Source organism: Lonchura striata, chromosome 2 (genome assembly GCF_050655825.1).
Source record: "Lonchura striata isolate lonStrDom1 chromosome 2, ASM5065582v1, whole genome shotgun sequence".
Classification (NCBI taxonomy): domain Eukaryota; kingdom Metazoa; phylum Chordata; class Aves; order Passeriformes; family Estrildidae; genus Lonchura; species Lonchura striata.
Window position 1 is genome coordinate 72657895 of NC_140704.1, and position 25059 is coordinate 72682953.

General features: G+C 42.5%; 2 protein-coding genes across 2 annotated transcripts; one reads left to right on the forward strand and one right to left on the reverse strand.

Annotated features, from left to right (window-relative positions):
* The first annotated feature begins 11543 nt into the window (after nt 1-11543).
* Nucleotides 11544-14140, forward strand: HSBP1L1 (heat shock factor binding protein 1 like 1). The gene is made up of 3 exons (XM_085571559.1): nt 11544-11680; nt 11766-11832; nt 12703-14140. The coding sequence occupies exons 1-3, from the start codon at nt 11636-11638 to the stop codon at nt 12813-12815; spliced, it is 225 nt and encodes a 74-aa protein (XP_085427685.1). The 5' UTR covers nt 11544-11635; the 3' UTR covers nt 12816-14140.
* A 249-nt stretch (nt 14141-14389) lies between these two features.
* On the reverse strand, nt 14390-25046 carry TXNL4A (thioredoxin like 4A). Its single transcript, XM_077785471.2, has 4 exons — nt 25007-25046; nt 24652-24824; nt 17226-17329; nt 14390-16611 (listed from the first exon to the last, which is right to left on the reverse strand). The coding sequence occupies exons 2-4, from the start codon at nt 24802-24804 to the stop codon at nt 16440-16442; spliced, it is 429 nt and encodes a 142-aa protein (XP_077641597.2). The 5' UTR covers nt 24805-24824; nt 25007-25046; the 3' UTR covers nt 14390-16439.
* Nucleotides 25047-25059: the final 13 nt, after the last annotated feature.

A 25059-nucleotide genomic window follows, 5' to 3' on the forward strand; every position in this document is an offset into this window, starting at 1 on the left:
TAACAGGTGATTGGAGAGAGTCTTGCATCATCAAGGAAAAGTTCTGCAACCTGCACATCTGAGTGCAGTCACACAGGAATGAGCCTTGTGAATCTGCTTCATATGAAAGCAGATTTCTTTCTCTAGCAGATAGTAACTGAGAGGGAGCTCAGAAGAATGGTTCTCTTGCTGTAAAAGCAGAGCCTACCCTAGAAACAGTACTGCTTCACTGCCAGACAGCAATCCTGTTTCAAGTGAGGAGAAAAAGGACAGGTGTTGGGAGCGCTGCCTGCTCCAGGACGGTTTAGGTGAATGGAGACGAGAGATCTCTGAAGTTTGCTCTTGGGGTATAAGGTTTATTAGGGATGTAGAGAGGTCCTGCCTCGAGCTGCCAGACGCAGCACATGCAAGGCTTGAGGGGATGGGGGAAGGGAGAGACAAAAGGATGCTCAAGGAGAGGGTGGAGGTCCTATGAGGGGGAAGATCCAAGAGACCGTCTGGCCCCTGGGAGCCCCCTTATCAGGGGGCTTCAAGGTGGGCTGGAACAAGGCTTGGGCCAATGGGGTTACAGACACTTGATGTTTTAGGGGAGGGATACAGGTGCAGGGTGAGCCATACATTTTAGGGGTTGAGATGGAACAGTCCACTTGACCCCTGGACCCATCCGTAGGCAAGGGCATTGTCCAGCTAGCAGAGAGGACTGTTCTCATCCTGGCTGTATTATTTATGAATAATTATATTTATCCATCCTTCCCAACAAACAGGTGTATTTATTTTTTCACACAGACTGGAAAAATTCCCCCATTAGGAAAAAAACCCCTCTATTTGCTAGAAATATATTACCCATTCAGAAAACAGAAGCAGACTAAGTTTCACACCAGATCTTTGAAGACTAAATTAATCTATTTAGGACATCTGCTGTAGGAGAATTGAAATTGATTATGTGAGCAGCTCTAGCCACCTAGTTATGAACTAGCTTCTAGCAGTTAACATTTTGGTAACCAAACCTCCAAACACAACGAGAACTTTGATTTATTTTAGATTAAGAAATCTGATAAGAAATGTTCCTGTACTATCTTTGGATGTGGTTTAAGCAAGCTGAAAATGATGAACAGACATGGGATGCTTTCAAAGGGCTTTTAACTTTAATGTTGGTAGAGGTAGAAAAAATTACTATATAAGGTTTAGTTTTTGCAAATAGGTCCGCTGACTTAAAAAAAGTAAGCAGGGCCCCATTTCTGCACTTGGCTCCATATGGCCATATTCCTATCAGGATGACACTGGGACCAACAGGACACAGAAATGAACCACCCCATGGACCAGTTTCATGACAAGCCTTAGCCGTCTCTTTGCAGATTTTACAGGAGGAGGAGGAGGACAGCTGTTGCTACTTCACTTGTAGTTACTGCAGTAGCAAAAATAGCAGACTGCTGTGAGTCTCCCAACCAGTCTGTTATTCTGTCAATTGATTTTGAAAGATGAGTATTAAAATTATTTTATATTCTACATTAGAGAAATGCTGTTGCACAGAAGCAAGCATATGAAGTCCCTGCTAAAGTGCAAATAAGCTCTAAGTTACTTCTTGAACACATTGCACAATAAAAGGATAAAGTGAATCCCTAGGTAGCCAAATTCCCTTCAATTATCACATTATATATTTCATTCTCAAGGTACAGCCATGGGGACATTAAAAAGAAATATTCACTGTACTGTTCATAAAACAAGTAAATGGGTCTTAAGTGTCTTGAAATTGGCCACTCCTGCCATAATGTATTATCACTAAATCAGCTCTCTCGTCTCCATTTTTTGATTTTTTCAAAAGCAACCCTGCTGCAACTGGTGGCAAAGGCTGTCTCCTGGCCCCTCCAAGCACTGGTGAGCCCCTGTTTTGGCAGCTGATGGACAGAATCAAGCCAGCATTAATAGGAGATACAGTTTTATTGCACATTTTCACCACTCTTCCTTTCTCCTTCTACACTGGTCTTTGCAAACAGAACAGTGAATATCAGCATGAGTGGAACACCCACTCACCTGCAGAGGAACACCCTCTGCACTTGCAGTGAGGAGCTCTGACAAACATGCACAAGCCCACAAGCCCATCCCTGAGCAGTAGTCTCATGCTTTGCACCTGGGAGCAGGAACCAGGACCACGGAGATGGATGATTAAACTCCTCTCTGTACTTCTTCTACTACCATCTCCACAGACAAATGGAGGAAAAGCCCTAAAGCAAACATGTCAGAGCAGGAATCAGCCTGACATCTGGCAGAACCCTTCTTCAAACCATTACAGCTTTGTAAACAATGGGCAAAGTTCAGAGTGGGGAAATAAACAAACAGCAGACCTGGTTCAACATTTACCTGTTTAGCTGCTTACTTAGGTAAGAAGTTGAACCAGGACTGCTTAACCCAAAGCCTGCTGTTCTGTCAGACAGGTCCAGCTGTCTGCAATTATTTCTCCCCCACCTGCTCTTGGGATGCCTTTGGTGTGTCCCATGGCACCTCAGCAGTTGGCTCCATCAGAGGAGTCCATAGACAGCTCCCAATCCACCTGCATATCCTTGCCCATATTCAACAATGCAGTCAGAAGTTCTCACCACAGCAACCTTCAGGAGTAAAGCTGCTTTCTCTTAAGAAAATATGTAATAGAAGAACATCTCCACACATGGGATCTGCACAGTGTGCCATAGGAAAGTATCATGCAGGCTCCAATCATTGCTCATCCAATGCATGGTGCTCAGCATCAGAAAGGACAAAATCCTCTTTTTATTCCATCTTACTAAAATGGCTATTTTATTAAGCTGTTTTTTGTTGGACCTTGACATAATACAGAAAGAGCTCTGTACCATCTGTTGCCGTGCGGGACCAGCCCCGGGCGAGCACTGGTGGAGCACCGGGGGAGGAAGGGGAGAGGCAGGCACCGCTTTCCCCTTAAGCTCTATGAGTTCAGCTTCAGCACGGGGACAGACGGAGGCGACAGGGGCTCGGGTGCATACACGTGTTTAACGTGGGTGCGTGTTCCCGAGACATGGGGGGCACTCGCAGGGTATCGGATATAATGCCCGAACTGGGGGAGCGGGGGGACGGAACAGGAACCACGGCCAACGAGGATAGGACATGGGTGGGGAAGCCCCGGAGACCTCGGGGACGGGAGCGGTGATGGGAAAGGTGGGGAGGGGTTGGAGGGAGCCGACTGCGTGGTGAAGGGAGGGGTAGGAATGCAGGGTCACAGGACAAAGGGGAACACGCGGGGAGGGGGAGGGGGAATGGAGGGGGAAGAAGAAAAATTACAATTCCCCACAACTCCCTCTTTGGCAGGAAAGGGAGTTCTAAGTAAAAGCAAATTAGCAACGTTACAAATTACTCAGAAACGTAAGTTGAGAGACATCAGAAAGTGATACACCAATCATAGTTACAATACATGGGGCAAAAATCTTTTTCATATTACAGTTTAAGATAAAAGGTTCAAAATTATTATAAACACATTCTGTATTGAGGATGGAAGCAGGATTCATGATGCGATGCTTGTGGTTTTCGAATTCTAGCAGAGCTGAAACAATGAACGGCGACGTGGTTTCTCCAATTTGCTTATTTGATTGCAAAGTTGGCATAGCATTGTGGGCAGCAATTAGAGAGGATGATCCTTCCTTCTATAAGATATAACTCAATCCAAGAAGTTATTTTCAAATTATCACAAGCAATGGGGAAAACTTATACTGAAATAACAAGGGAACTTTGGGCAAGGTACATTTAGGAGATGGGAAACAGGGGTGAACCTGGGCGCCACCGTTTCAGAGGAAAAAAAACCCAGTGGAGCTCTGGTCCAGGTTTCCAGCTCCACTCCCTTCAAAGGGGACCCCCCACAGCAAAGGGGAAAGCTCACCTACAAAGGGAGGTCCTCTAACGGGGGGATCCCTCTGGTGACCCCTCCCATCAGAGGGGGAGCCAGAAGAAGGACTGGGGGATTAATCCAACCTCACCGCCCCCCCAATAGGGGCTGGCTCGCTGCAGGATGGTGCAGGGCCATTGCGGGAGGGGTGGGGCTGGCGGGAAAACTTGGGCGGAAGAGAAGGGTCAAGGCAGGAAAATGGGGTCCCTGTAGCATGGCCAGTGCCATCTTGGGGGGGTGCCAGGTACACTGCATCTCGCCCAGGGAGGCACAGCCAATGCCACCCCTAAGGGAGGATAACAGTGTCCGGCAAGGCGCTTGGGGTGGCTCAGACACTGCCATCCCCAAGGGAGAAGGTTTGGGGAAGTCCGTGGGGAAAAGGGAATGGGGAGCTTCACAGAAGCCGAAGGGGAAATCTACAGGAGAGGGGCCTGATGCGGCTGGAAGTCGACGAAATGCATGGATGTGAAGGGCCTCCCTTAAGATATTAACAACTCTCCCATAGCTGACATGTTGCCATCTACAATTCTGTGCCATTGGTGTCCTTTTGACCCCTTTCGGGAGCTGACCGCGTGGCAAGGGGAGGGGTAGGAATGCAGGGTCACAGGACAAAGGGGAACACGTGGGGAGAGGGAGGGGGAAAGGGGGGGAAGAAGAAAAATTGCAATTCCCCACAACCATCTCCCTCTCTCATGCACTTCACTCCTCCCTGGGGCAAAATGCTCGCTACTTACAGGACCCATTGTGTTCCACAAGAAGCTGCTGATACCAGAGAGCGAGCTGGTAAAGAAGGAGTGTGGTGGGTTGATCCTAGGCAGCAATGAAGCCCCCACTGCCACTTGGTCACTCACTCCTTCCTGCAGGATGAGGAAGAGAATCAGCAGGTTGAAGCCATGGGGAGAATATCTATGGTTTACATAAAAGTCTTGTTGTGAATAAAAAGAACATAAATAAGTGATGCAAAGTCAACTGTTGGGAAGGATGGATAAATATAATTATTCACAATAGTACAGCCAGGATGAAAACAATCCCCTGTACTGGCTGGACAATTCCCTTACCTACAGATGGGTCCAAAAGTCAAACGGACTGTTCCATCTCACCCCCCAAAATGTATGGTTCATCCCACACCTGTAACCCTCCCCTGAAACATCAGGTGTCTGTGACCCCATTGGCTCAAGTCTTGTTGAAGCCCACCTTGAAGCCCTCTGATAAGGGGTCTCCGAGGGGCCAGAGGCTCTCTTGGAACTTCCACCCTCTCCTAGAGCATCCTCTCTACCCCTTGTCTCTCCCCTCCCCCATCCCCTCAGGCCTTGCCACATGCTGTGTCTGGCAGCTCCAAGCAAGACCTTTCTCCATCCCTAATAAACCTTATATTCTAAGAGCAGCCTTCAGAGATCTCTCGTCTCCATTCATTTAAGCCGTCCTGGAGCGCAGCGCTCCCTACAGTCAACCATCCCACTAAGAGACCCATCCCTAGCCAGTCTCCAACCAACAGCTACTTTGGAAGAAACCTCCTGCCCGCAGCCTGGTTTTATTGCTGAGTGTGATGTTATGGGTCCAGCATGTCCCTTTTATCACCTGGGTCAGCTGTGCTGGCTGCTTCCCCTCTCAGCCTCTTGTGACTCCCAGCCTGTTTGCTGGAGGAGAGGGCAGAGTGAGTAACTTGATGCTGTGCAACCACAGTTCAGTGATGGCTAAAACACTGCTGTGCTGCCAGCGCTGTTCTAGTCACAAACAGCACCGTATGGGCCACTCTGGAGAAAGCTGACTCCATCTTAGCCACAGCCAACACAGGGTATGAAATGCAATTTGGGAGATCCTCAAGCTGGCTTTTTTGCTGAACAAGTGAGGGTGCAAATGGAGCATCCAAAGTGTCAGGAGAACTATCCCTAGCCTACTCTGACTCATTTTCTCTCCACTGTGGAATAAATAAGAAGCAGAGAAAGAGAAGAAAAATGACAGAGCAATTACAGCTTCATCATGATTCAAAATACCACCAGGTGACCTGGAATCAGTAGCATTACAGCACCCAAACTGTTTTTCCTTTTTCTGGTCTAGGACAAGGACAAAGTGCTCCTGATGGCATTTACACACTGTAGCACACACCTGGCTTGTTTCTGTTAGATAAGCTCAACATTTCTTGTACACTTAAAAACAGAACAAAACTAAATTTATGATCTCCTTACCATGAGCAAAAAGTGCAGAATGGGAAAAAAAAAACCCAAAGACCATCCTTATTACAAGAGTAATACTTGAGTCAACGATAATTTAGACAAGACAGAGACACACACTGCAGACTGACTTTCCCGAAACCCCAAGGAGTTACAGTTACAGGAGTTTTTGCTTCTGCTTAATACAGAATCTGTCCCAGAGAGAAAATTATCATCCACTCTGGCCAGCCCCAAAAGTGGGAGTAGCCTTGGGCCCCATGCCACTGCACCTCTTCCCCAGATGTGGAAGGCCAAATCTCCAGCGCTCTTCTGCTCAGCTGACACTCGTGCTACCTATGCTGCCAGTGTCTCTTGGCACCCTTGGCCCCTCTATGCCCTTGTAATTTCAGATACCTTTTGCTAGGCATGCTTGGAATATGCACCCAAATATTTCCTGCTGGCAAACACCGTGTGGAACACTAAATGGAGCTGATGTGGGAGGGCTTCCAACATTACCCAAGCTGCATAAAATACCTGTCATAACTCTTAGCACCTCCCCTCTGCCACAAATGTCTCACAGAAGAAGCAGGCAGGCCAATGCCAGTCAAGGTTTCAGTCTTAAGAGCATATTTGCAGAAGATATTTGTTTCAGATGAGGAAGGGCAAGCTTTTTCTTTCCCCCTCCCAAAAAAAAAAAAAAAAAAAAAAAGGAAGAAAAAGCAAAAAGTGCCAAAGAATCAGCTTACCACAGTCTCACAGTCTTGGCTTTTTTTATTACTGTCATTGCTCACTGAACCACATCTTACTGTTAGAGCATGCATCCTATGCCCAATGTTTCCCAGTGTTATTGCCCATATTTGCCCAAATCAACTCACTTTTTATGCAACCATATTAAGTGCTTTCCATTAATTCAAGGTGAATTTAAACTGCCTGTACCAGGGAGACAGTCCAGTTGCCTCCTCTGAGAAAAATTGTGTCTGAAGCTAGAAGGAAACATTAGCATAACTGCAGTTTGGTCACATGAAACTTTACCCACAGTTCTTTACACCTTCTGGAAATGCAAAATGGGCATTTTCCAATGAACCACTCCCTCCTTTGCTCAGCTTCCAGCCTCTTCAGCACAGACCCTCTTTATCAAATATTTTAGAAAAATACTCTTTCCATCATGCAGCACAGCACATGCCATGTTTAATATCTGCGCAAAAAATGCACATGCTGCGCTGGACCATGAGTTCCCTGAAAGACAGCCACACCAGGCTGTGGGATCTGAACCCATGAGGTCAGCTGCCTGTCCTTGTGCTGCAGGGTCTGCCCACCCTGCCCTCATAGCAGAGGTGTTACACACTGTGTTTGCTTCAAGAAGCTCCTCTGTGCACGTGTGAGGAGCAAAGCCACCATGGGGTGGTTTTAACACAGCCCCCAGCAGTGCCAGGCATGCCAGCAGCAGGCCACCAGGCCAGAGAATCAGACCCTACTCCCTCTCCCACCAGGGACAAACACCTCCAGCTCCCTCCTGCAGCCTTTCTGGAGGGAAGCTGAGTGGTGAATATTCCTTCATCCTCACTATCCAAAGACAACAGAACAAGGCTGGAGCAGAAAAAAGCATGGGAAGCAACACCTCTTACCAGCCATGTCCAGGAAACATAGCTGGAGATTTCCGGATCACCAGATAATAATGCAGTCAACAGCAGCCAGGTGGGTGATTTCACCTGTTGTGAATTACACACAGCTCTTCACAGAGCGAAAGGATGCCACCACTACCCATCAGACCAGCCTCCAAAGCCACCTTTCTGCTGCTCCTGCATTTATCCTGGTGCAATACACTTACAGGGAAAATTACACCCTGTGTTCTGTTACAGCTACTTAGCAGTACATGATGCCCACAGCACACACTGAACATCTGATCAAGATTATCCTTAATCCTTTCAGTTTTCTTTCTATAGATACTTGCAGAAAGGGGCTGGCTGAAATATTTCACAATAAGGGGATTTTTGAGCAGCAGTGACAAATCTTTTATTACTTTTATTAAAGTTTATAAAGAACACTTTTATTAAAGGCAGAGCACCTCCATCAACGATCAGGTTTCCAACGGCTGGAATTACCCTTTTTCTCTTCAAAGATACAGAACCTGAAATTTGAACCATGAGCAAACATCCAGGCTTTTAATATTCATCTCAAATGACTTCATCTACCAAAAGAGCACCAGCTGTCAGACACCATTGACCTGAATGCCTTTTCCCCTGCCCGAGGCATTTGCATTTCACTCACCACATCTTTCCGTGCTTTTAAATAACAGCTTGTTGGTCTACTGATGTTACCATATGAAAGGAAAGTAATGCCTTTACCACACTTTTAATTTACCAGGAAGTACTCCAGTGGAGCAAGTTTTCAGTGAACTGCATTATGCTGAATCAAAAGATAGGGTAAATGCCAAAGTTCGCTAAAAGAACCATCAGCACCATTTGGGATTGCACATAAAAGCTGATGACCTAGCAAAGCCAGATGTCTTTTTCTACGCATTGTGTCCCTCTGAATCACAACTGCAAAGTGACATAAGAGAAGTTACCTGAGAGGGAAGGACCAAACTCAAAGACCCAGGCCAACAATCTGTTAGCAAAAATACCCTGATTGTGCTGCAAGCACGGTCTTGTACCTAGCCTTTTTCTCTTCAGAGAAAACTTTTAGTGTTGACCATGCCTCTGCCAGGAAGAAAAAAAAGAAAACCTGCAAAATTTACAGTACCGTTTGCATCCTGCCTTCTGATCTGCAGTCAAACAAGCTGCCATATTGGTCCAGGAGCACTTGCCTCCTTGTCTTCTTCCAGGACTAAATTCCTGTTTTCTTTCTTACTACACATTCCATATTCAGCTTCTCTTTGAGATGTCCTCTCTCTGGCCTCACCTCCATTCCAAAGCAACCCTGAGCCAGACATGCTTGGAGTATACAACCAAGGGATTCCTTACCCCTCGTATATTTATTTGTCGCCAAAAGGAGGAAAAGAGGTTCTGTGCAACATCCAAACAATAAGAGTAATGCACTTCTACAACAGTTCTTCTACCTTGCCACACCACAGCCTTTTACAGCATGGCAGTGAACTTGGAGCTTAGGTCTTATAAATGTTTCAATATGCTTTTATGTCCTACCCTGCTACTCTGACTTCTCCTTCCAGCAGTGGAGGGACTGGAATTTCCCTAAGAAAGAGCAATAGAAACATGCTTTGGACACCATTTCAGCACACACTGTGAAGAGTTCACAGCACAGGTCTGCAATACTGAAATAGGATGGAAGCAGATGGTACCTCAGCCTCAAGGTCACCCCAGTTTTATTTTTACTTCATGTTCTTCATATCAAGAAGACATATTTAGACTGAAAGTGACTAAAGTCTAAGCTTTTTTCTGAAAGAAAGTAGCATAGAGCGTATTTTGGAATGGAAAAAGAATTTGTTGTCAAATCTTCTCTTTTGCTCCTTTCTCAAAACTCCTCATGACCTGTTTTTGTACTCATTGCCAAAATGAACATGTTATCCTTTTATAAAATTAAGCATCCTTATTGCAGTAAATACTCTTATGAGCACTGGTGGTTTGGTTCTCAGCTAGCCTTCTTCTTTTGAAACAAAACAAAACCAAAGGGTCTTCACTCAGCTTCCCTTAGCCCATGGGTGCTTGCCCAACATGGACTATGCTTTTAAACAATGGCTCATCTTACATCCCCCAGATTTCAGTCCCTGGAAATGTATGCAACAGCTCAAATCTGAACTTCTAAAAAGCCCTGTAAAAAGGGAGAGATTAGAGAACAGCAGAGTAAAAACCAAGCATCCTAGTTCTATTATAAGTAAATACATTTTTAAGCAAAGTCTGTTTGGTCTTGCCATTTGTCTCTTCTATTCTTAGACTTTCTGAAGTTTGGAACTTTTCCATGGCTACTTTTAGCTTTAAAGACACTTATGTTTTTATTTCATAAACCCAGCTGTGCACTATTGGCCTAATTCAGCTCCAGATCTGAACTAAGAGGGCCGTTCACATCAGCTGCTGAGCCCACAAAGTAAAAGAACCAGACCTTTGAAGGGGGAAATGCATGGTAAATATTTTTCAGTCTCTTTCATGCTTTTAATTGCCTTTCCTTCATTGGTGTGCCAGCTAGATAGTATGGTTTTTTTTCTTTTGACCACACCTACCTACCTCGCAAAAATGAGGAGCGTTGTGTTTGTTTTCAGTTGAACTCTAACCTGGCCATTGCTAAAATGTGGCACTACAAAGATGTAGTGAGATTCCTGCAAATTGGTTGGTTGTATAAATGCTTGCTCCTCTGCATTTCCAGCTGGTTCTTTATCCTTGCAAACTCTTCACTACAAATAGGACTCTGTGGCTTTGTTCAACTGGGCACAAGCAGACAGAGCCACTTTGCCTCTGGGTGAAAAATACTCTTGCTTGAGAGAGATTTTTAGCTCTTCTGGAAGGAGGGAAAACCAGGAAGACCGTGGCTCTTATCAGAAGTAAAAATGCAAAAATACTACAGCTCTACTTACTACTACTACCTAGCCTTAAAGGAAAGAATATTTATTGACAAAGAAACAGGTAAGGAGCACCATTGCTCCTTATGCAACAAAACAAAAAGGCTGTATGGTTGAAGCTAGTGGCTACATACAAAAGCAAACCCTATCTACATGCATAATGTTGTTCAAATTGTTTATCTAGAAGCTTTCTAGAGCTGTAATACTGATAGAATGCTCAAGCTTTGCAAAATGTGCTTAATTTTTTTCTACAACAAGGACTACCTGCAAGAGTGGGAAGAAATAAGGCTGTACAGAGACACTACAATTATGGGAATCAGGTAGCAATGCGGAGGTTTGCGTTGATGCCAGAATTTTACCTCAGAGATTAACACACCCTCTCAAATGAGGTGGGGAAGATCACGAAGGAAAACAATTAAGTTTATTACGAAAGATTCTAAGTGGTAGGCTTACAGCAACTGAAGTAATTCCCAGCTCAGAATTTTTTTGTGGATGAAGACACGTATTTGGCATATCTAGTGCATGTAATTACTCAAAGTCATTTACTAAGGTAATTTATTGCCCAACAGTGATATGCTCCTAACCCTACAGACACAGTAAACTGAAAACCTCTTCATTTACATCGGGCAACAGTACCAGCATCCAGAAGAAAGACATCTCTGCAATAGATGCACCGGGAGCTTTTTCACGCGGTGCAGCCCAAAAGCCAGGGATGACCTAGATGCTGGTGCTGCAAGAGGCACCATACGACTCTTGTCGATGCCTTTGACGTTGTCTCGCTCGACACTGCAATGCAAGGAACTTCAACCACCACAGTATTTTTACCACTCCATCTCACAAAACTAACTGCACGAGGGAAAAGGAAGAAAACCTTAAAAAAAAAAAAATTGTAAGATCTCTTAAGATCAAACCTCGCCATCCATATTTAGTTACTGCCGCGCGGAACGACGATTGCTTCAGCAAATAGAGGGCCGGCAGGTAAGGATTTCCCGGCTCCCCTCGGAGCGCTGCGGGCGGGGCCGTGCGCTCTGCCCGCCCCGCCCCGCCGCGGGGCCGGAGCCGGGACCGAGACCGGGACCGAGACCGGGACCGGGGCCGGGGCCGGGGCCGATGGCGGCCGCCGAGCCGCGGGGAGCCGCGGAGCTGCCGCAGCTGGTGAGCGGGACCGGCCGGGGGGCCCTGCCTGCGGGGCCGCTGCCTTCTGCTTCCCCCGGGCTTATATTCCCTTCCTCCTCCGCAGGCGGAAAATCTGCTCTGCCGGCTGCAGGAGAATTTTGAGGCTCTGACGGAGAAGCTGACGCTGAGAAATATCCTCTTTGGAACGTGGGGTACCGCGGCTGGGTTTGGAATCCCGCGGCTGGGGCCCCCCGCGCGCTGATGAGTGTGGGCGAGGTCTTTGCTTCTAACAGTGGGATGGGCTTCTTTCTTAAACATCAAATTAGCGTAAAATGTGTGATGTGGGTAAACACCTATGACGTAAAGGCACCTGACTCTCGCCCGCCTGTTTATCGATCCCTTTGTCTAAGAAGGAAGTCCTAAAAACTGTTTCACTACAAGTAGTAAGGTAGCCTCTGTGAAGCAATTCTGGCTTCCAAGTAAAATAAGCATTGAATTACGTGTAAAGATTTTGAAGGTGCATTTTAAAAGCATCAATTTCCAAAAATGCACTCAAATGAGCCACGGTTTAAAAGCAGCTGTTGGCCTAAGCATAACAAGGTGAGCCCTCAAAAGACGAAAATCAGACCTGAAGGGGCTCTGAGCTTTCTTGTCAGATGTGCTTACAGAAACTACCTCTGCTTTCTGAAGCTATTATTTATTTATTTATTTATTTTTCAGAAACTTGACCATGTTCGAGTAGCACTCATATCCTGATTCTGTAGGTTACCTGTATGGTATCACCTAAAAAAGTTCCTCAGAAAGAAAACAATCTCTTAACACAGTTCACTCATGAGTACTTGCAAAGGCTTTTGATACTAAGAATTTGAATGCTTATCTGTCACAAAAGAACGTGGGATTGTGTTCTAACAATACCACATTGTGTGTGCTTCATCGTGCATTAACCATGAACAAGTAAAAGGCTGACATATCTGGAAGAAAGCTGCTTGTTCTTCTTCTGGAGGAAAAAACCTGTAAAATTGTAGAACTCTTATTTATAGAAGTTATCTTTAACTTTTTACCAGAAGAAATGGGCAAGCACATCAGTGACCTTGAGAAGCGTGTTGCTGACCTGATGACAGAGGCTGGGGTAGAAAACAGTGATGAAGACTTGGGAGTAAAGACATTGACTTAAGTTTTTCTGTGGTTTATAAATTTCCATTTAGTTTTGAGTGATGGGCGAGTAATGGTGTTTACATATTTAGTAGACCTGCATTTTCTTGGATTTGAACGTGTACTCGTTAAAAACATATTTAATATACCTTGGAATTTTTTTTTCCGAGAGAGAAAGAATGTGATTATTTTCACAAAAGAAAAACTGCATCTTGCTGCCTCTGTTCCAGCTGAGTGCAATATATAAGGGGGCAGTGGCTAACTTACCAAGTATGTAAACCGAGGCTGTCCATCCATGTGCGTGGCTTGAAGTGTTCCTGCCCACCATTCCTGCCCCTCAGGTATGCTGACCTAGCTGAGGATTCTTGCTGGTATAAATTTATGTACCTGTGCTTTTAAACCTGCTACAGCTTCCTAGTGTGGCCTGGAGCACATCTCTCACATGCACTCACCCTAAACACAGCAGTAAACTATTGTCAATCACTTCATAATATAAAATTTCAGGATTGTTTTGGATTTTATAAGTCTGTTGCAAATGCCAGCCGTCTCCCTGATAGATGCGCAACTCTGTGTTCTTATTATTTAACAGACAACACTGCTTCCCTGTTCTGTGGATGCAAGTGACATTGTCTTCCTGTTGTTGCACACTTTCCTAATTCAAATTGAGACACATCAATTATTCTTGTCATTGAAATTCTTACCCAGTGAAAGACAGAAATGTCTGCAAACATTCTGAAGTAATTTAGGTATCTGTTCATTCTCATGCCTTTTGCACAAGGTACGCAATAATTTTCAGAAATGCAGAAAGACAATCCACAAAGGTGTATTTAACTGTACAGAGATCTTCCTATCTCCATGCTGAATCACATTCATTAATAAATCACTATCCTACTTATTCACTCGATCTTTGCAGCACTGAAATGAGGATGTGTTCAAGGAAGATTAAGGGCAGAACAGCATAGCACTGACCCCAAGATTTTACAGTCAAGTGTCACACTGACAAAAAATGTTAAGGGAAAACAAATGTGTTTGTATCATAACAGAACCTTGAAAAAAATTTTTAACTATTGCACCAGGAAAAAAAAAATAGAAAGCTGTGTTTGTTCATCTAAGCGGACACTATTTCCTGGAGCTGAAAAAGAACTGTTGGTTTCAGAGAAGGCAAAGCCATTATTTTGCATAGAAAACTATATCCTATATATGAACTTACCCAATCACAAATATTTTCAATGTATGAAAATGTATTTATTTTAAAATTAAAACAGTAATATTTGTTGCCTTTTTAGCTTATATGTTCTTAGAATAAACCATTCTGTACTAAAAAATGGCAGTATTTGTATGCTACAACTGCTCGGTTTTTGTTCTTTTCACAAGCCCACCCAAAGCCGTGCACACCAGTGCAGGTAACATCACCCAGATATTTATATTGTGACAATTTCAGTTCTTTAATGTTACCTGTTTTGATGAAAACAGTATATTTTATTTAAAGACCTGGAAATAGATGAGGAATTCTAGTTGCCAGGCATGTCCAGAAGAAATTGGTAGTCAGAAAACAGGATATCTGCACTAAAGTGGTTGTACACCAAAACACTGTAGTCTTTGCAGGGAAAATTTAATTTGAAATATAATGGAAACTTTTTACCATAAATTGAAATTGAAGCATTGCCAGGTTAACAGAATACCTCAGCTAATCAGGGCAAAATGCTTTTATTACAGCCTTCATTAATACCAAGAAATCATTCCAATTAATGCTTTAATCAGTGTAGACTTGCACGTACTGTCAGACTGGGTGGAGAGGTTGGTATGCTGGAGGACAGGCTGGAGAAGCGGGCCAACAAGACCTTGCCAAGCTGGGCAGGTGTGAGAGGCTAGCTGGCACTGCTTTGCAGGAAAGGCATCTGGAGGAAAGGTTGACTAAGTGAGCAGGGTGCCCAGGCAGCAAGGGCTGCAGCAGCACACTGGTCACAATGAGCACAAAATGGGGCCAGCAGGTAATTCCCCCTCCATTCACCTCACCAGGAGACTACACCCACAATATTCTGTCAGTTTAGGGGCTGCCCAGTTCAACAGATGCAGTGGTGTGAGGGAAGTAAAATAGAGCCACCAGGATAGAGTATAGCAGATACATGGCTTGGGAGAAATCTGTTAGTCCAGCCTTAAGAACGGACCATGGCTTCTTGCTGATAACCAGGACACCCACAGCAGAACACAGTCTTGTTGAAGGTGGTGTACACCAGGGTTACTCAACACAAGCTGAAACACAGAAAATTCCAGCTAGGTGCAAGGAACACCTTTTTTAATTATGAAGGTGCTCAAAGCAGAACAGGCCTTCCAGAAAGGCCAAAGAATCTCCATCTTTAGAGAACAAGGGATCATCAAAGTTGGAAGACATCTTGAAGATCTTCTAGTCCAAGATGCTCAACACTGGACACAATTCTGGGCAATCTGACCATGTGAAACCTATTATGACTAGGAGGCTGACATTCCTTTCCAACATAAATTATTCCAAAATCAAGAACCACTCTAAACCAGATTAACTTCAGCAGAAATTTAGACCCTTTTGTTTTACTTTCTTCACACTTTCTAAATCCTCTACAACACATTTGGTAGTAGAAGTAAATTCTTCGTCTTGTAACAAATTGGATTTCTTCTTTCTGGAAAAGCAGCTAGCCTGGTTTGGTTTTAATTAATCTTGTAAACATGCATGTATCAGTCTAAAAAACAAACAAGTCCCCACACAATATCAACTCCATTACCATAAAAGTTGTCAGAAATGCAAATGGAAATTCCAAAAGCTATGCCACAGTGGAATCCAATCCAAGTCTCCCAAGTCCATGTGCATTTTGGTATATTATTAGGCAAACTGGAGGTCAAGTGACAGCACAGGTTTTGGTTTCCTCAGCTGCTGTCTGCAGCCAGCTCTAGAAGTGCAGTTATGCTTTGGCACTGCAGAATTCACCAAGTGCTTCAAAGTGAGTGCACAGCCACCATGAAAAAGGAGTCTGGCACTACAAGTCCATCAGGCTGATGGGGGTGTGGCAGTGAGCAAAGTCACAGGAGATGTTTTCTCTGGGGTTTGCTAAATACTAATAAATGTACCTTGTTTTATTCACATTTTTAATGGATACAGGGGACTAGTAAGATATACAAGGAAATCCCAACAGAAGTCATCTTCAACATTATGGACTTGCACCCAATTACATATGTATTCATTGTCAAATTTCATTAGCTGAAAAAAATTAAGGTGCATAAGTGGAACTCACTTTATTCTTTGAAAAAACTATAGTATAGTTTTCCCAGCTATTTGTGTAATAAAAGCAACTTAAACCATTTGAAATGTTTTTCTGCAAACAGACTTTTTGTGTACAAAAAATAGGTAATACCAAAGAGACAACAAAGGAGAATCTTTAAAAAAGAAAACCCAAAAATTCAGCTACAATATTACTGCAGTAATATTCAGGACAGTTCCAGGCTTTGAGTTTTGTACTTCTCAAACAGAATTCAAATCTTTTAAATAATTCGAATTATGCTCAATATTCAAAGACTTGTACTTTTTTTTTCTTTTAATATACATATATGTACACACATACACAGAAATAAATGTAACTGAACACAGGATTATGAAAAAAGGCAGCCCAAAGAAACATCAATATCTGTATTTAGTAGAATAATCTTTTGGTGATACCACCAAACCTCGACCTTTGCGGGCTCCTCTGTAAACAGTTTCTATAATGTCAATCATCTCCTGCTTATCTTCCATTGCCCAGTTGATCTTGTTGTTATTACCTGTACCTAAATCAATCATGATGTGTTTGTTCCTTCAAAGAGGAAGAACAAAAAAACAAGTTAATATGGTATTATAATTCACAAAGAAGTCTTATACCCCACTCCAAATGTTTTGTATGATCAAAGGAAGTCCTTATAACATAAACAGGCTTGCAAAACAAGCAGTAGTCCTCTCACTTAAACTGACATTTTACTGCCAATTTTTAAAGCAAGAATAAGGACTCCAAACAACTGTCTGAGGGACATTTTGAGTTCCAACATGTCCCCAAAATGGTTACTCAATGCAAGTATCCTTCAGCATATTCCTTACTGTTTGTATTTCTTTCCCACTACTGTCTATCTCCAGAGAGATGTCCATGCTTGTCAGTAGAACATTTTATCTCATCAATGTAGAAACCTTAACTCCAAAAAAACTATTACTTTTGATTTATCTTGAAAGTAAGATTGTCAAACTTGACTGCTATGTTACTATTGTTACCAGGCTAATTGGAAAACAAGCCATTTTCCTATAAACTCAGTTTACTCTTCTGTAGAGCAATGTAAATATAGGCATCAGTGTGCTATTATGCATTTGGAAATGATCTGCTGAGACACTCTATTTGACAAACAAAGTTTAAATTAGTTATATTCCATAACCATCACATACCTGAAGAAAAACATAACGGTACAGGGGTCATACAACTCGTACATCTTGTTGAAGTCTGGTACTTCAGTGATATCCACAAGATAAATAACAGCAAAGTTTTTAACCTAAACAGAAGAAAACAGAAAATACAAAAGCAATATATGTTACCAATTAAAAGACACAAGCTTTCATTATTGTAACAAATATTTTCAAAATTATTAAGTCATAAAATCAGAATAAACTCCCTTGCTTTTATTGTTAAATACAAAAACCAATTAACATGAAAAATATTTTTCAATACAGCCAAGAAGTTCATTTCACATCCAGTGTCAACTGGAAAGATACTATGCTAAATCAACACCCAGAGAAACAAATGCCCTTTATATAGAACTGAGAACTCACAGTGACATGCACAGCTCTAAACAAGTAGAATAGTTGCTTTGTGCAAGCCAAGCTAACACATTTTGCCTTTGTCATCAGCTGCTTATAAACTTCAGAAAATTAATGATCTACAATGCCCTGGTGCCTGCCTCCAAGCATTTTCCCCCCTCAATAACATCCAATTTGTCTAAAAAGACTCATTAAATGAAGAGGAAACTTATAATTTAATTTAAAAACTGATAGCTTTTTTGCAAGGTGCAAAGCTGGAACTTAAGTGTAATTGCTAAAGAAATAAGACCTTGGAAAGAAGCTACTGTCCAGACAATTCTGGTAAAACTGGCTTTCATTTTGCAGTATTACTCAGATGCAAAAGAATCCCTCCCCTCTACTGTCAAAGTCAATGCCTTCATCCTGCAAGAAAACCATGTCACATTTTTGTTTCCTAGATGTAGCATACTTGTCATTAAGTGGAATCAGGGGAAGTTTAGGTTTCTAAACTTAGCTCATAAGTGCACAGTAGAAATTAACACACTCACACACATTACATTCTAAGTCAGAAGTCACCCAAATTGCACAAACGTTTAACTGTAAGGTATATTATCAAATGCTTTTGCACTACACCAGGAGTGCACAATTGTGCCTCTCCATCCTCAGTTACCTCCTAACAAAATTTTGGTCCCTTCCATTTGCCTGCCCAGAATTACCAGCCTGAGGTTAACACAAAGGTCTAATATCTATGACAAATGCACTGTTCATGACAGTACTTCCCACTTGTTAATTTTGCTATCAAAAGTCTGGAAATGCTATGATGAGTATAATATCTGCCTGATGAAACAATATTTTATTTTAATTCACAGAGGAGGATTCTTTTGTATGATATGACAGATAAAATATGATAGATATTGTGATTCTGTAAGTAGACATCCTAGCAGGCACTTTACTGAGAAAATACAGAGATGTTTATTTACCAAAAAACCCTCAGAAAAGCAGAGTAAATAAATGTTTATGAACTTCTGCTTCGAGACAGTTTCAAAATTATAAAAAATAATCACATTTCAAGGACGTAAGTATTACTAGCCAAGAAAGGAAAATCTCTTCTAAAGCATTTAAAGTTTTTACAGTGCTTTTATGGAGCCAGTTATAGTCCTAAGTTCAGTCCACATTCTAATGAAAGCATCCTTGTTTAAGCCATGTTCTAAATCAGGAAGGAGGTAAAGCCTTATAAACTAAAATAGTCATAATATTAAACCCTCTGAAGGGATCCTTCACACCCATTTCAATGTTACATTAAAGACTTCTAAGAACCTTAATGGGATGTTCAGAGGCAACACAATTTAGCTAAGAAGTGACTGAAGCTACTCCCTGGTGAGCTCTGGAAGGCAAAAGACAATTGTGGGGGTTTTGGTTCTTTTTTTAGAAAACAAAACACCTGAGGAGCCATTTTCATTTTATCCTATCATTACTTCTTCCATCCTGCTGGCATTTTTAGCATCAGCAGCACACCTTCACCATGTGGGGAAATGTCTACAACACACTCAGCAATTTTCACAGAGCACACCATCTTTGAACAAGTACTTAATTTGTAATTTTCAAAATTATTTTAAGGTAAACCTAGCATGAATAAAACATTCTTAGGACCTGTTTTGTTCGGTAAAAGATTAGTCCAAGGAGATTTACATGTTGCACCAGAATAGCACTCCATATGCACTCCTAAACCAAAATTTTACTTCCAAGAACTCTGTACTTCAGATAATACTGGAACAAAAAACCTTTCAAAATTAGTTTGACATGATATACATTTAATTTAGTTGAGCTGCTGCAGAAGCAAAAATGCATTGATCATCAACAGCTTACAATTTCATACAGGAGAAACAGACTATAGAAGTCTTAATTTGTTACATAAATCTTACTAAAAAAAGAAAATTGTTGGAGTCCAGAACATCCCTCTAGCTGCCCCGGATGCCTCAAGACCCTAGCAAGGGGCTCAGGGACCTTCGCAAGAAGTCAAAAACACCTGTGGCTTTGATTTTAGTCCATGGGAGAGGCTGCCAACTATATATGAGGAATTACAAGCCAGAAGGCTTCAAGTAGTATAATAGGGAAATTGACACAGAGTGGAAAAGTAGAATTTTGGGATTTTTTAGAATGTAATTCAGGGGTACAAGATGGAGGAATCTGGGTGTGCCCTAGCCTTCCTTCTTCTCTTCCTCCATGTCTTGGTGTGATGGTGACACTTTTCTATTGGTCTAGGATAGGGACACACTGTCCAACATAGATCTTAGGTATTGGTACAGGAACTGTAAACATAGTGCACGTAGTTTTGAGCATATAATGTGAGAGACGCCCGGGGCTCAGAGGAGACTGCCATGGCTTCTGTGCTAGCTGGACCTCGGCAGGTCAGAGAGAAGCTATTATAGGTAAGGAAAAATAAACAACCTTGAAAACTCGGCTTCACGCATTCCAGACCTCTTCTTCAGCTGCTGGGCTAGGGGAAAAAGGATTTTCACACTGGGGGGATCTTGCCAGCAGACCCTGACACTGGATCACCTTTGCAGAGCACATATGCAAGTCATCACCAGGATCCAAGCATCCAAGACATTTAATTAAATCTTCCTTCTATCTGACCTACTTTTATAGAAGTGAAACTGATGACAGCCACCTGCTGGTAAGCTCATATTAAATCTGAAGCAGACCTTAAAGCTGGACTCATATTTAAACTCAAAACTTTAAAAGCAGTTCTGTTCTTTACCCCTCGCCTTCCTAATTTCAAATTTGGCAAGATCACCACTCCAAAACAAGTTCGCTTACAAGCACATTGAATGAGGGTGTGCTTCGTTGAGTTTGGACACTGGCTGTCAAGGATAGCAGCAGGAAATGGGAATTCAAGCCTAAGGAGGACTATATAAACACATAAGAAGAACTGCATAAGAACTGATCACCCTCTCCATGGTCTATGTAATGTTTAGGGGCCGGGCAATTTAATGTGCCAGGGTGGGCAAGCTTGTCACCAAGAAGCATTTCATTTCAACACAAGACAAACCTTCCAGAGACTCAGATGTCTCTTTTTGCACAGTATTGACCATCTTTAGAGCCCGAAGAAGCAGTTCCTGTCTCAGACGCAATATTGGAGCCAAGACAGCAGCAGAACAGAGCAGCATCTGAGCTGGCTTCACACACAGCCAGCTCTAATTCACAAAAAAAGCTTTGATTTAAGCAAAAGCAGTGGAACTATTTATGGATTCAGACTGCTATGGATGTGCACGGTTTTATTTAGCCTCTCCCTGCTGGGGACAGACAGAGCTGTCAGTTGGAAACCTACATTCCTGCACAAAACCAGCTTTGCTACCCTGTCAAGGCAGCAGTTGCTAACAAGTTTTCTACCTGACTTGAGAGTTGTAACTGAGGATACAGGATGGACACCCTAGAATAAGAATAAAATACAACTAAACATGCAAATCCAACTAAGTACAAGCAGTTGCAGTAGTTATAAGGGAGACTACACTGAATTTGTTAATATAAATCAAAAATTTCCTGTAATTTTCCTATGAAAAAACTTGTATTATTTTAGAAATTGAACACATAATAACACAAGTTTATTCTGAAAGTGCTTAACCCCATAACATACACTAAATACAGTCAATTCGTTGCAGCAAGTCAACTGCTTTCTGAAGAAATACAAAATCAAAACTCTAGTGAGACACCTTCTGGGCAGCACCTCACTTGTGCAACAACTGAAGATAAAAGCATTTTCAGAGACAGATATTAACTATTTCTGACACTCCTGGCTTCCCTTATCTGTCTTTGAATCCTAAACTTCCTCTGCCTTACCAGGCTATTGTAGCTGCTGTTCCACGGGAACAGGGTAGAGCAGGAAACCTAAGTCAAACTGCAGCATGGATTCAAAATCGTATGACTTGCTTTCACAGGCTGGGCTTCAGTTTTGCTGCTTTCCCCCCCTTCTCCCCAGTGATGGTAGTTTCATAGATCAGGCTAATGAACCCACATGGCTGAACATGCTTGTAAAAAACCCAGGAAGTATATTACTGCCTAGTCACTGTTCCAGGCTGTTTAAATACTTCACAGAACTGTATCTGCCTGAGGACTCCTATGAAATCTTTACAGTGAATGGCTCAAGACTATAAAGCAGAGAAATCTACAAAACTTTTAACATCAGATAAAGATTCTGTATCCTGTCTTCATGAAGATTACATACTTTGCTAGTAAACAGGAAACACAGATGTAAGAAAAATCATATGCCATGGGACTTATTTGTCCTCTGAAGTTCTCCTCCCTGACTTCTTTCATTAACAATATCCTTCTAAAAATAAATAAATTCATTTCTACAACATGAGATTGACACTAAGATTAATGCCTAGGATGAATGACAAAAATTCTGAAGTTTCTTGAAAGTTATGTCAGAGGTAAGTAATACTCCTACTTTTTTAGTTATTAAGATTTCAGCTGCCTTTGAAAGCAAACCTTACACCCCAAACATCTAAGGAAATCTGAAACAAGATCCAAGATTCTATTTTCTCATCTTTCTAACCAGTTTCTAGACAGTGTTTTTTTCTATTTAGAAGAACAGAACACTACTTTATGGACAAATAATTCATAGGAAGAAAATACAGAAACTGAGACTAGCATTTGCAACAAATGACTGAAGGTGGCTGGCAGACTTGCATTACTGAACTGAACAGAGCAAGTACAAACCCAAAAGTGTGTACTGACAATATTTATTTGATTTTTTTTTCCTTGCTAATTGTGCTGTAACTCTAGGTATAAACTTCTAGGGGAACACAGAAAGACATTGTACTGCCAAGAGCAGTGCTGACAGCTAATAATTTTGAAAACTACAGACATCAGTAAATGGATTAACTTTGCTCAGCTTTTCATTACAAACAACCGTAGCTAAAATACCTATATGTTTCTTTCATAACTGCCTCTTTCTCCACCCCACCTTCTTCTCCTCTTTCACTTTTCATGTAACCTTACCAGAAATGCAGAGGCACAACTAATGTTTGAGAACAAGCCACAGCTATTCACACTTCTGATAATGGTTAAATAAATACACATTTGAAAAATCCTCCCTAAACCCACACTGATCCAATACAACAGTTACCTGATTTATATTCAGTAATAGATAAATCCTTTCTTAAACAAGGTGTTTTAATCTAGCAAACCAATCTTTGTATTTTAAGGGATAGGTTTTTATGAGTTCCCTGTAAAGAAAATATAAAAGTGTATTTTTAGAAAAGGTGTTTAAGGCAAAATTTGTGAAACTCAATTCGTGTTTCAATCAATGTTTGATTGAAACCCTGACAAAGCAAAAAAAAAAAAATTCTAACATCTTACAATTATGATTTGTTTTGACATTCAGTGAAACCTTGCTTCTTTTTCATGTAACTCTAGGGGAAAAACCCAGTCAGCTCCAAGTGGAGTACATTTCAGGGAAAACAATCTACTTTGTACTTTAACATAGCATTCTAGTTTCTTTCCTGTGAAAACTGAAAAGAAAACCTTGTTTTCCTATCATAAAGTACAGATAAATATTACTGCTACCCAAAAACATGCTGCAGCCTAAAAGAATATTGCACCAGGGTAACAAGTGTAAAATACAGCCACATTGTCTTCAAATTTAGCCTGCAATTATAGAACGTTAACATTCTGTATTATTCTCTAGAATAAACACCTGTACAATTGGAACTTTTACTCACTCTTTAAAACAGCAGAGATCCAAACATGGCTTGTAAGCAAGAAGATGAGGTAGGATCTCCCCCTTTAATCTGCCATTTCTGCAGAGGGAGATTTTTAAATAAGAAGTTACTCTGTTCTTTCTTCCCCCAGTCACCCCTAGCTGCCAGCAGGTCTGCCAAATTGCCAAGCATCCCACCATACTAACAGTAAGTTAGTACTGTAAGTCCATACTAACAGTATCTGAGCATAACACTCCCACCAGGCTGAATACAAAACAACTGTATTAAAACATGTCACAACTCTTTACGGCATTCTAATACATCTTAACCCCTGGCTGTGGGTGTAGATTTTTAATTGTGGGGACTTTCAAGTTATTTTAAAAAAGTTCAAAGGCAAAATAAACCACAAAAACAACTCCATGTCAATCTATGCAGCATGCACAGAATTTTCTATGAAAGCAGTGAAGTTGTGGATGCCCCATTCCTAGCAGTGTTCAAGGCCAGGCTGGATGGGGCCCTGAGCAACCTGGTCTAGTGTAAGACACAGCAGAAGAGCTGGAATGAGATCTTTAAGGTCCCCTCTAACCCAAACCATTCTATGATAGCTGGCACTTTTTCCTACCCAAGTTATGTTTCTAATTCAGATTTTTTTACTTCTTTCTTCATGTGGTTCAGTTAAAGACCTGTCAATATTATACATCTACTGCTTCGCAAATCCTTTAGCAAATATATAAAAAGGTAAATTATAGCTGATTGTGTATTCTAGTTTTTCCTATCTATCTATCTTTCTTAAGTGACCAGATGTTTATAATCATTCAGTTTCCATCTGAAAACAGCTGTGGAGTTCAGCTCTAAAAAATTAATTCAGTCCATGTAACTCAGTGGAATGCTACTGGTGTCCATGGATAACATCACTGACAGATTAATCAGAATTATATGAATGACAGATTAATCAACACCATCCTGCACATTTTAGCACCTCACCGCTTTTAAGAGCCAAAATGAAAGTAAATTTTCAAGTCACTCAGATAGAAACCTGAAGGTATCACACATTTCCACTGTAAAGTGAGACTGCTGGGTTACTTGGAGCCGCAGTAGCACTGTTTCTGCCTGAATGCCGATGGCAGCTCAGTGACGGGTTATTAACAGGCAGCAACCTCCATTTCCGAACATCTACGATGCTCTTTTCACCCCCCAGAACACTGCAAACATCAGGGCAGTCTTTAGGAGACACTCATGAAAGTGTAACCACACAGCTTTCCCGCTGCCACCTAAAGCTGGAATACCTGTGCGGAATCCCAGTTATAAGCTGCCCCAGTCTCCAAGCAAGCCATAGGGAACACTGAGCTCAGGAGCAGAAAGCTCCCGTTTACCTTCTCGGCGATGCTGTACAGGACCTCATCCATCTTCATGCACGTGGGGTCCCAGTCGTGCCCGAAGCGGATGACCACGACCCGGTCCTCCTCCGACAGGATGGCCTGGTCGACCTGCCACCCATTGTGCAAGTGCGGCAGCATGTACGACATCCTGGCGGCCGGCTGGGAGCCTGCGGGACGGCAGGGATACACATGGAGCTGACAGCCCGTCCCCTCCCCGGGCCCTCCCGGGGCGCCGGCGGGCGCCGAGCGCCAGCACCGAGTGCCGCCCACCCCACGCGGCCCGCCTGTCCCGCCTCGGCCCGTCTATCCCGCCGCGGCCCGTGCCCATCGCAGCCCGTCCCCAGCGCACCCCGCGGGCGCCCTTCCCTCAGAGACGGAGCGGCGGCAGCGCCGGCACGGGCG

Coding starts and splice junctions, on each gene's coding strand:
- HSBP1L1 (XM_085571559.1), top strand. CDS start 11,636: ATGGCGGCCGCCGAGCCGCGGGGAGCCGCGGAGCTGCCGCAGCTG. Junction 11,681..11,765: donor CCGCGGAGCTGCCGCAGCTG/GTGAGCGGGACC, acceptor CCTCCTCCGCAG/GCGGAAAATCTGCTCTGCCG. Junction 11,833..12,702: donor GGAGAAGCTGACGCTGAGAA/ATATCCTCTTTG, acceptor TTAACTTTTTAC/CAGAAGAAATGGGCAAGCAC.
- TXNL4A (XM_077785471.2), bottom strand. CDS start 24,804: ATGTCGTACATGCTGCCGCACTTGCACAATGGGTGGCAGGTCGACCAG. Junction 17,330..24,651: donor TGTACAGCATCGCCGAGAAG/GTAAACGGGAGC, acceptor TCTTCTGTTTAG/GTTAAAAACTTTGCTGTTAT. Junction 16,612..17,225: donor ACCGTTATGTTTTTCTTCAG/GTATGTGATGGT, acceptor TCCTCTTTGAAG/GAACAAACACATCATGATTG.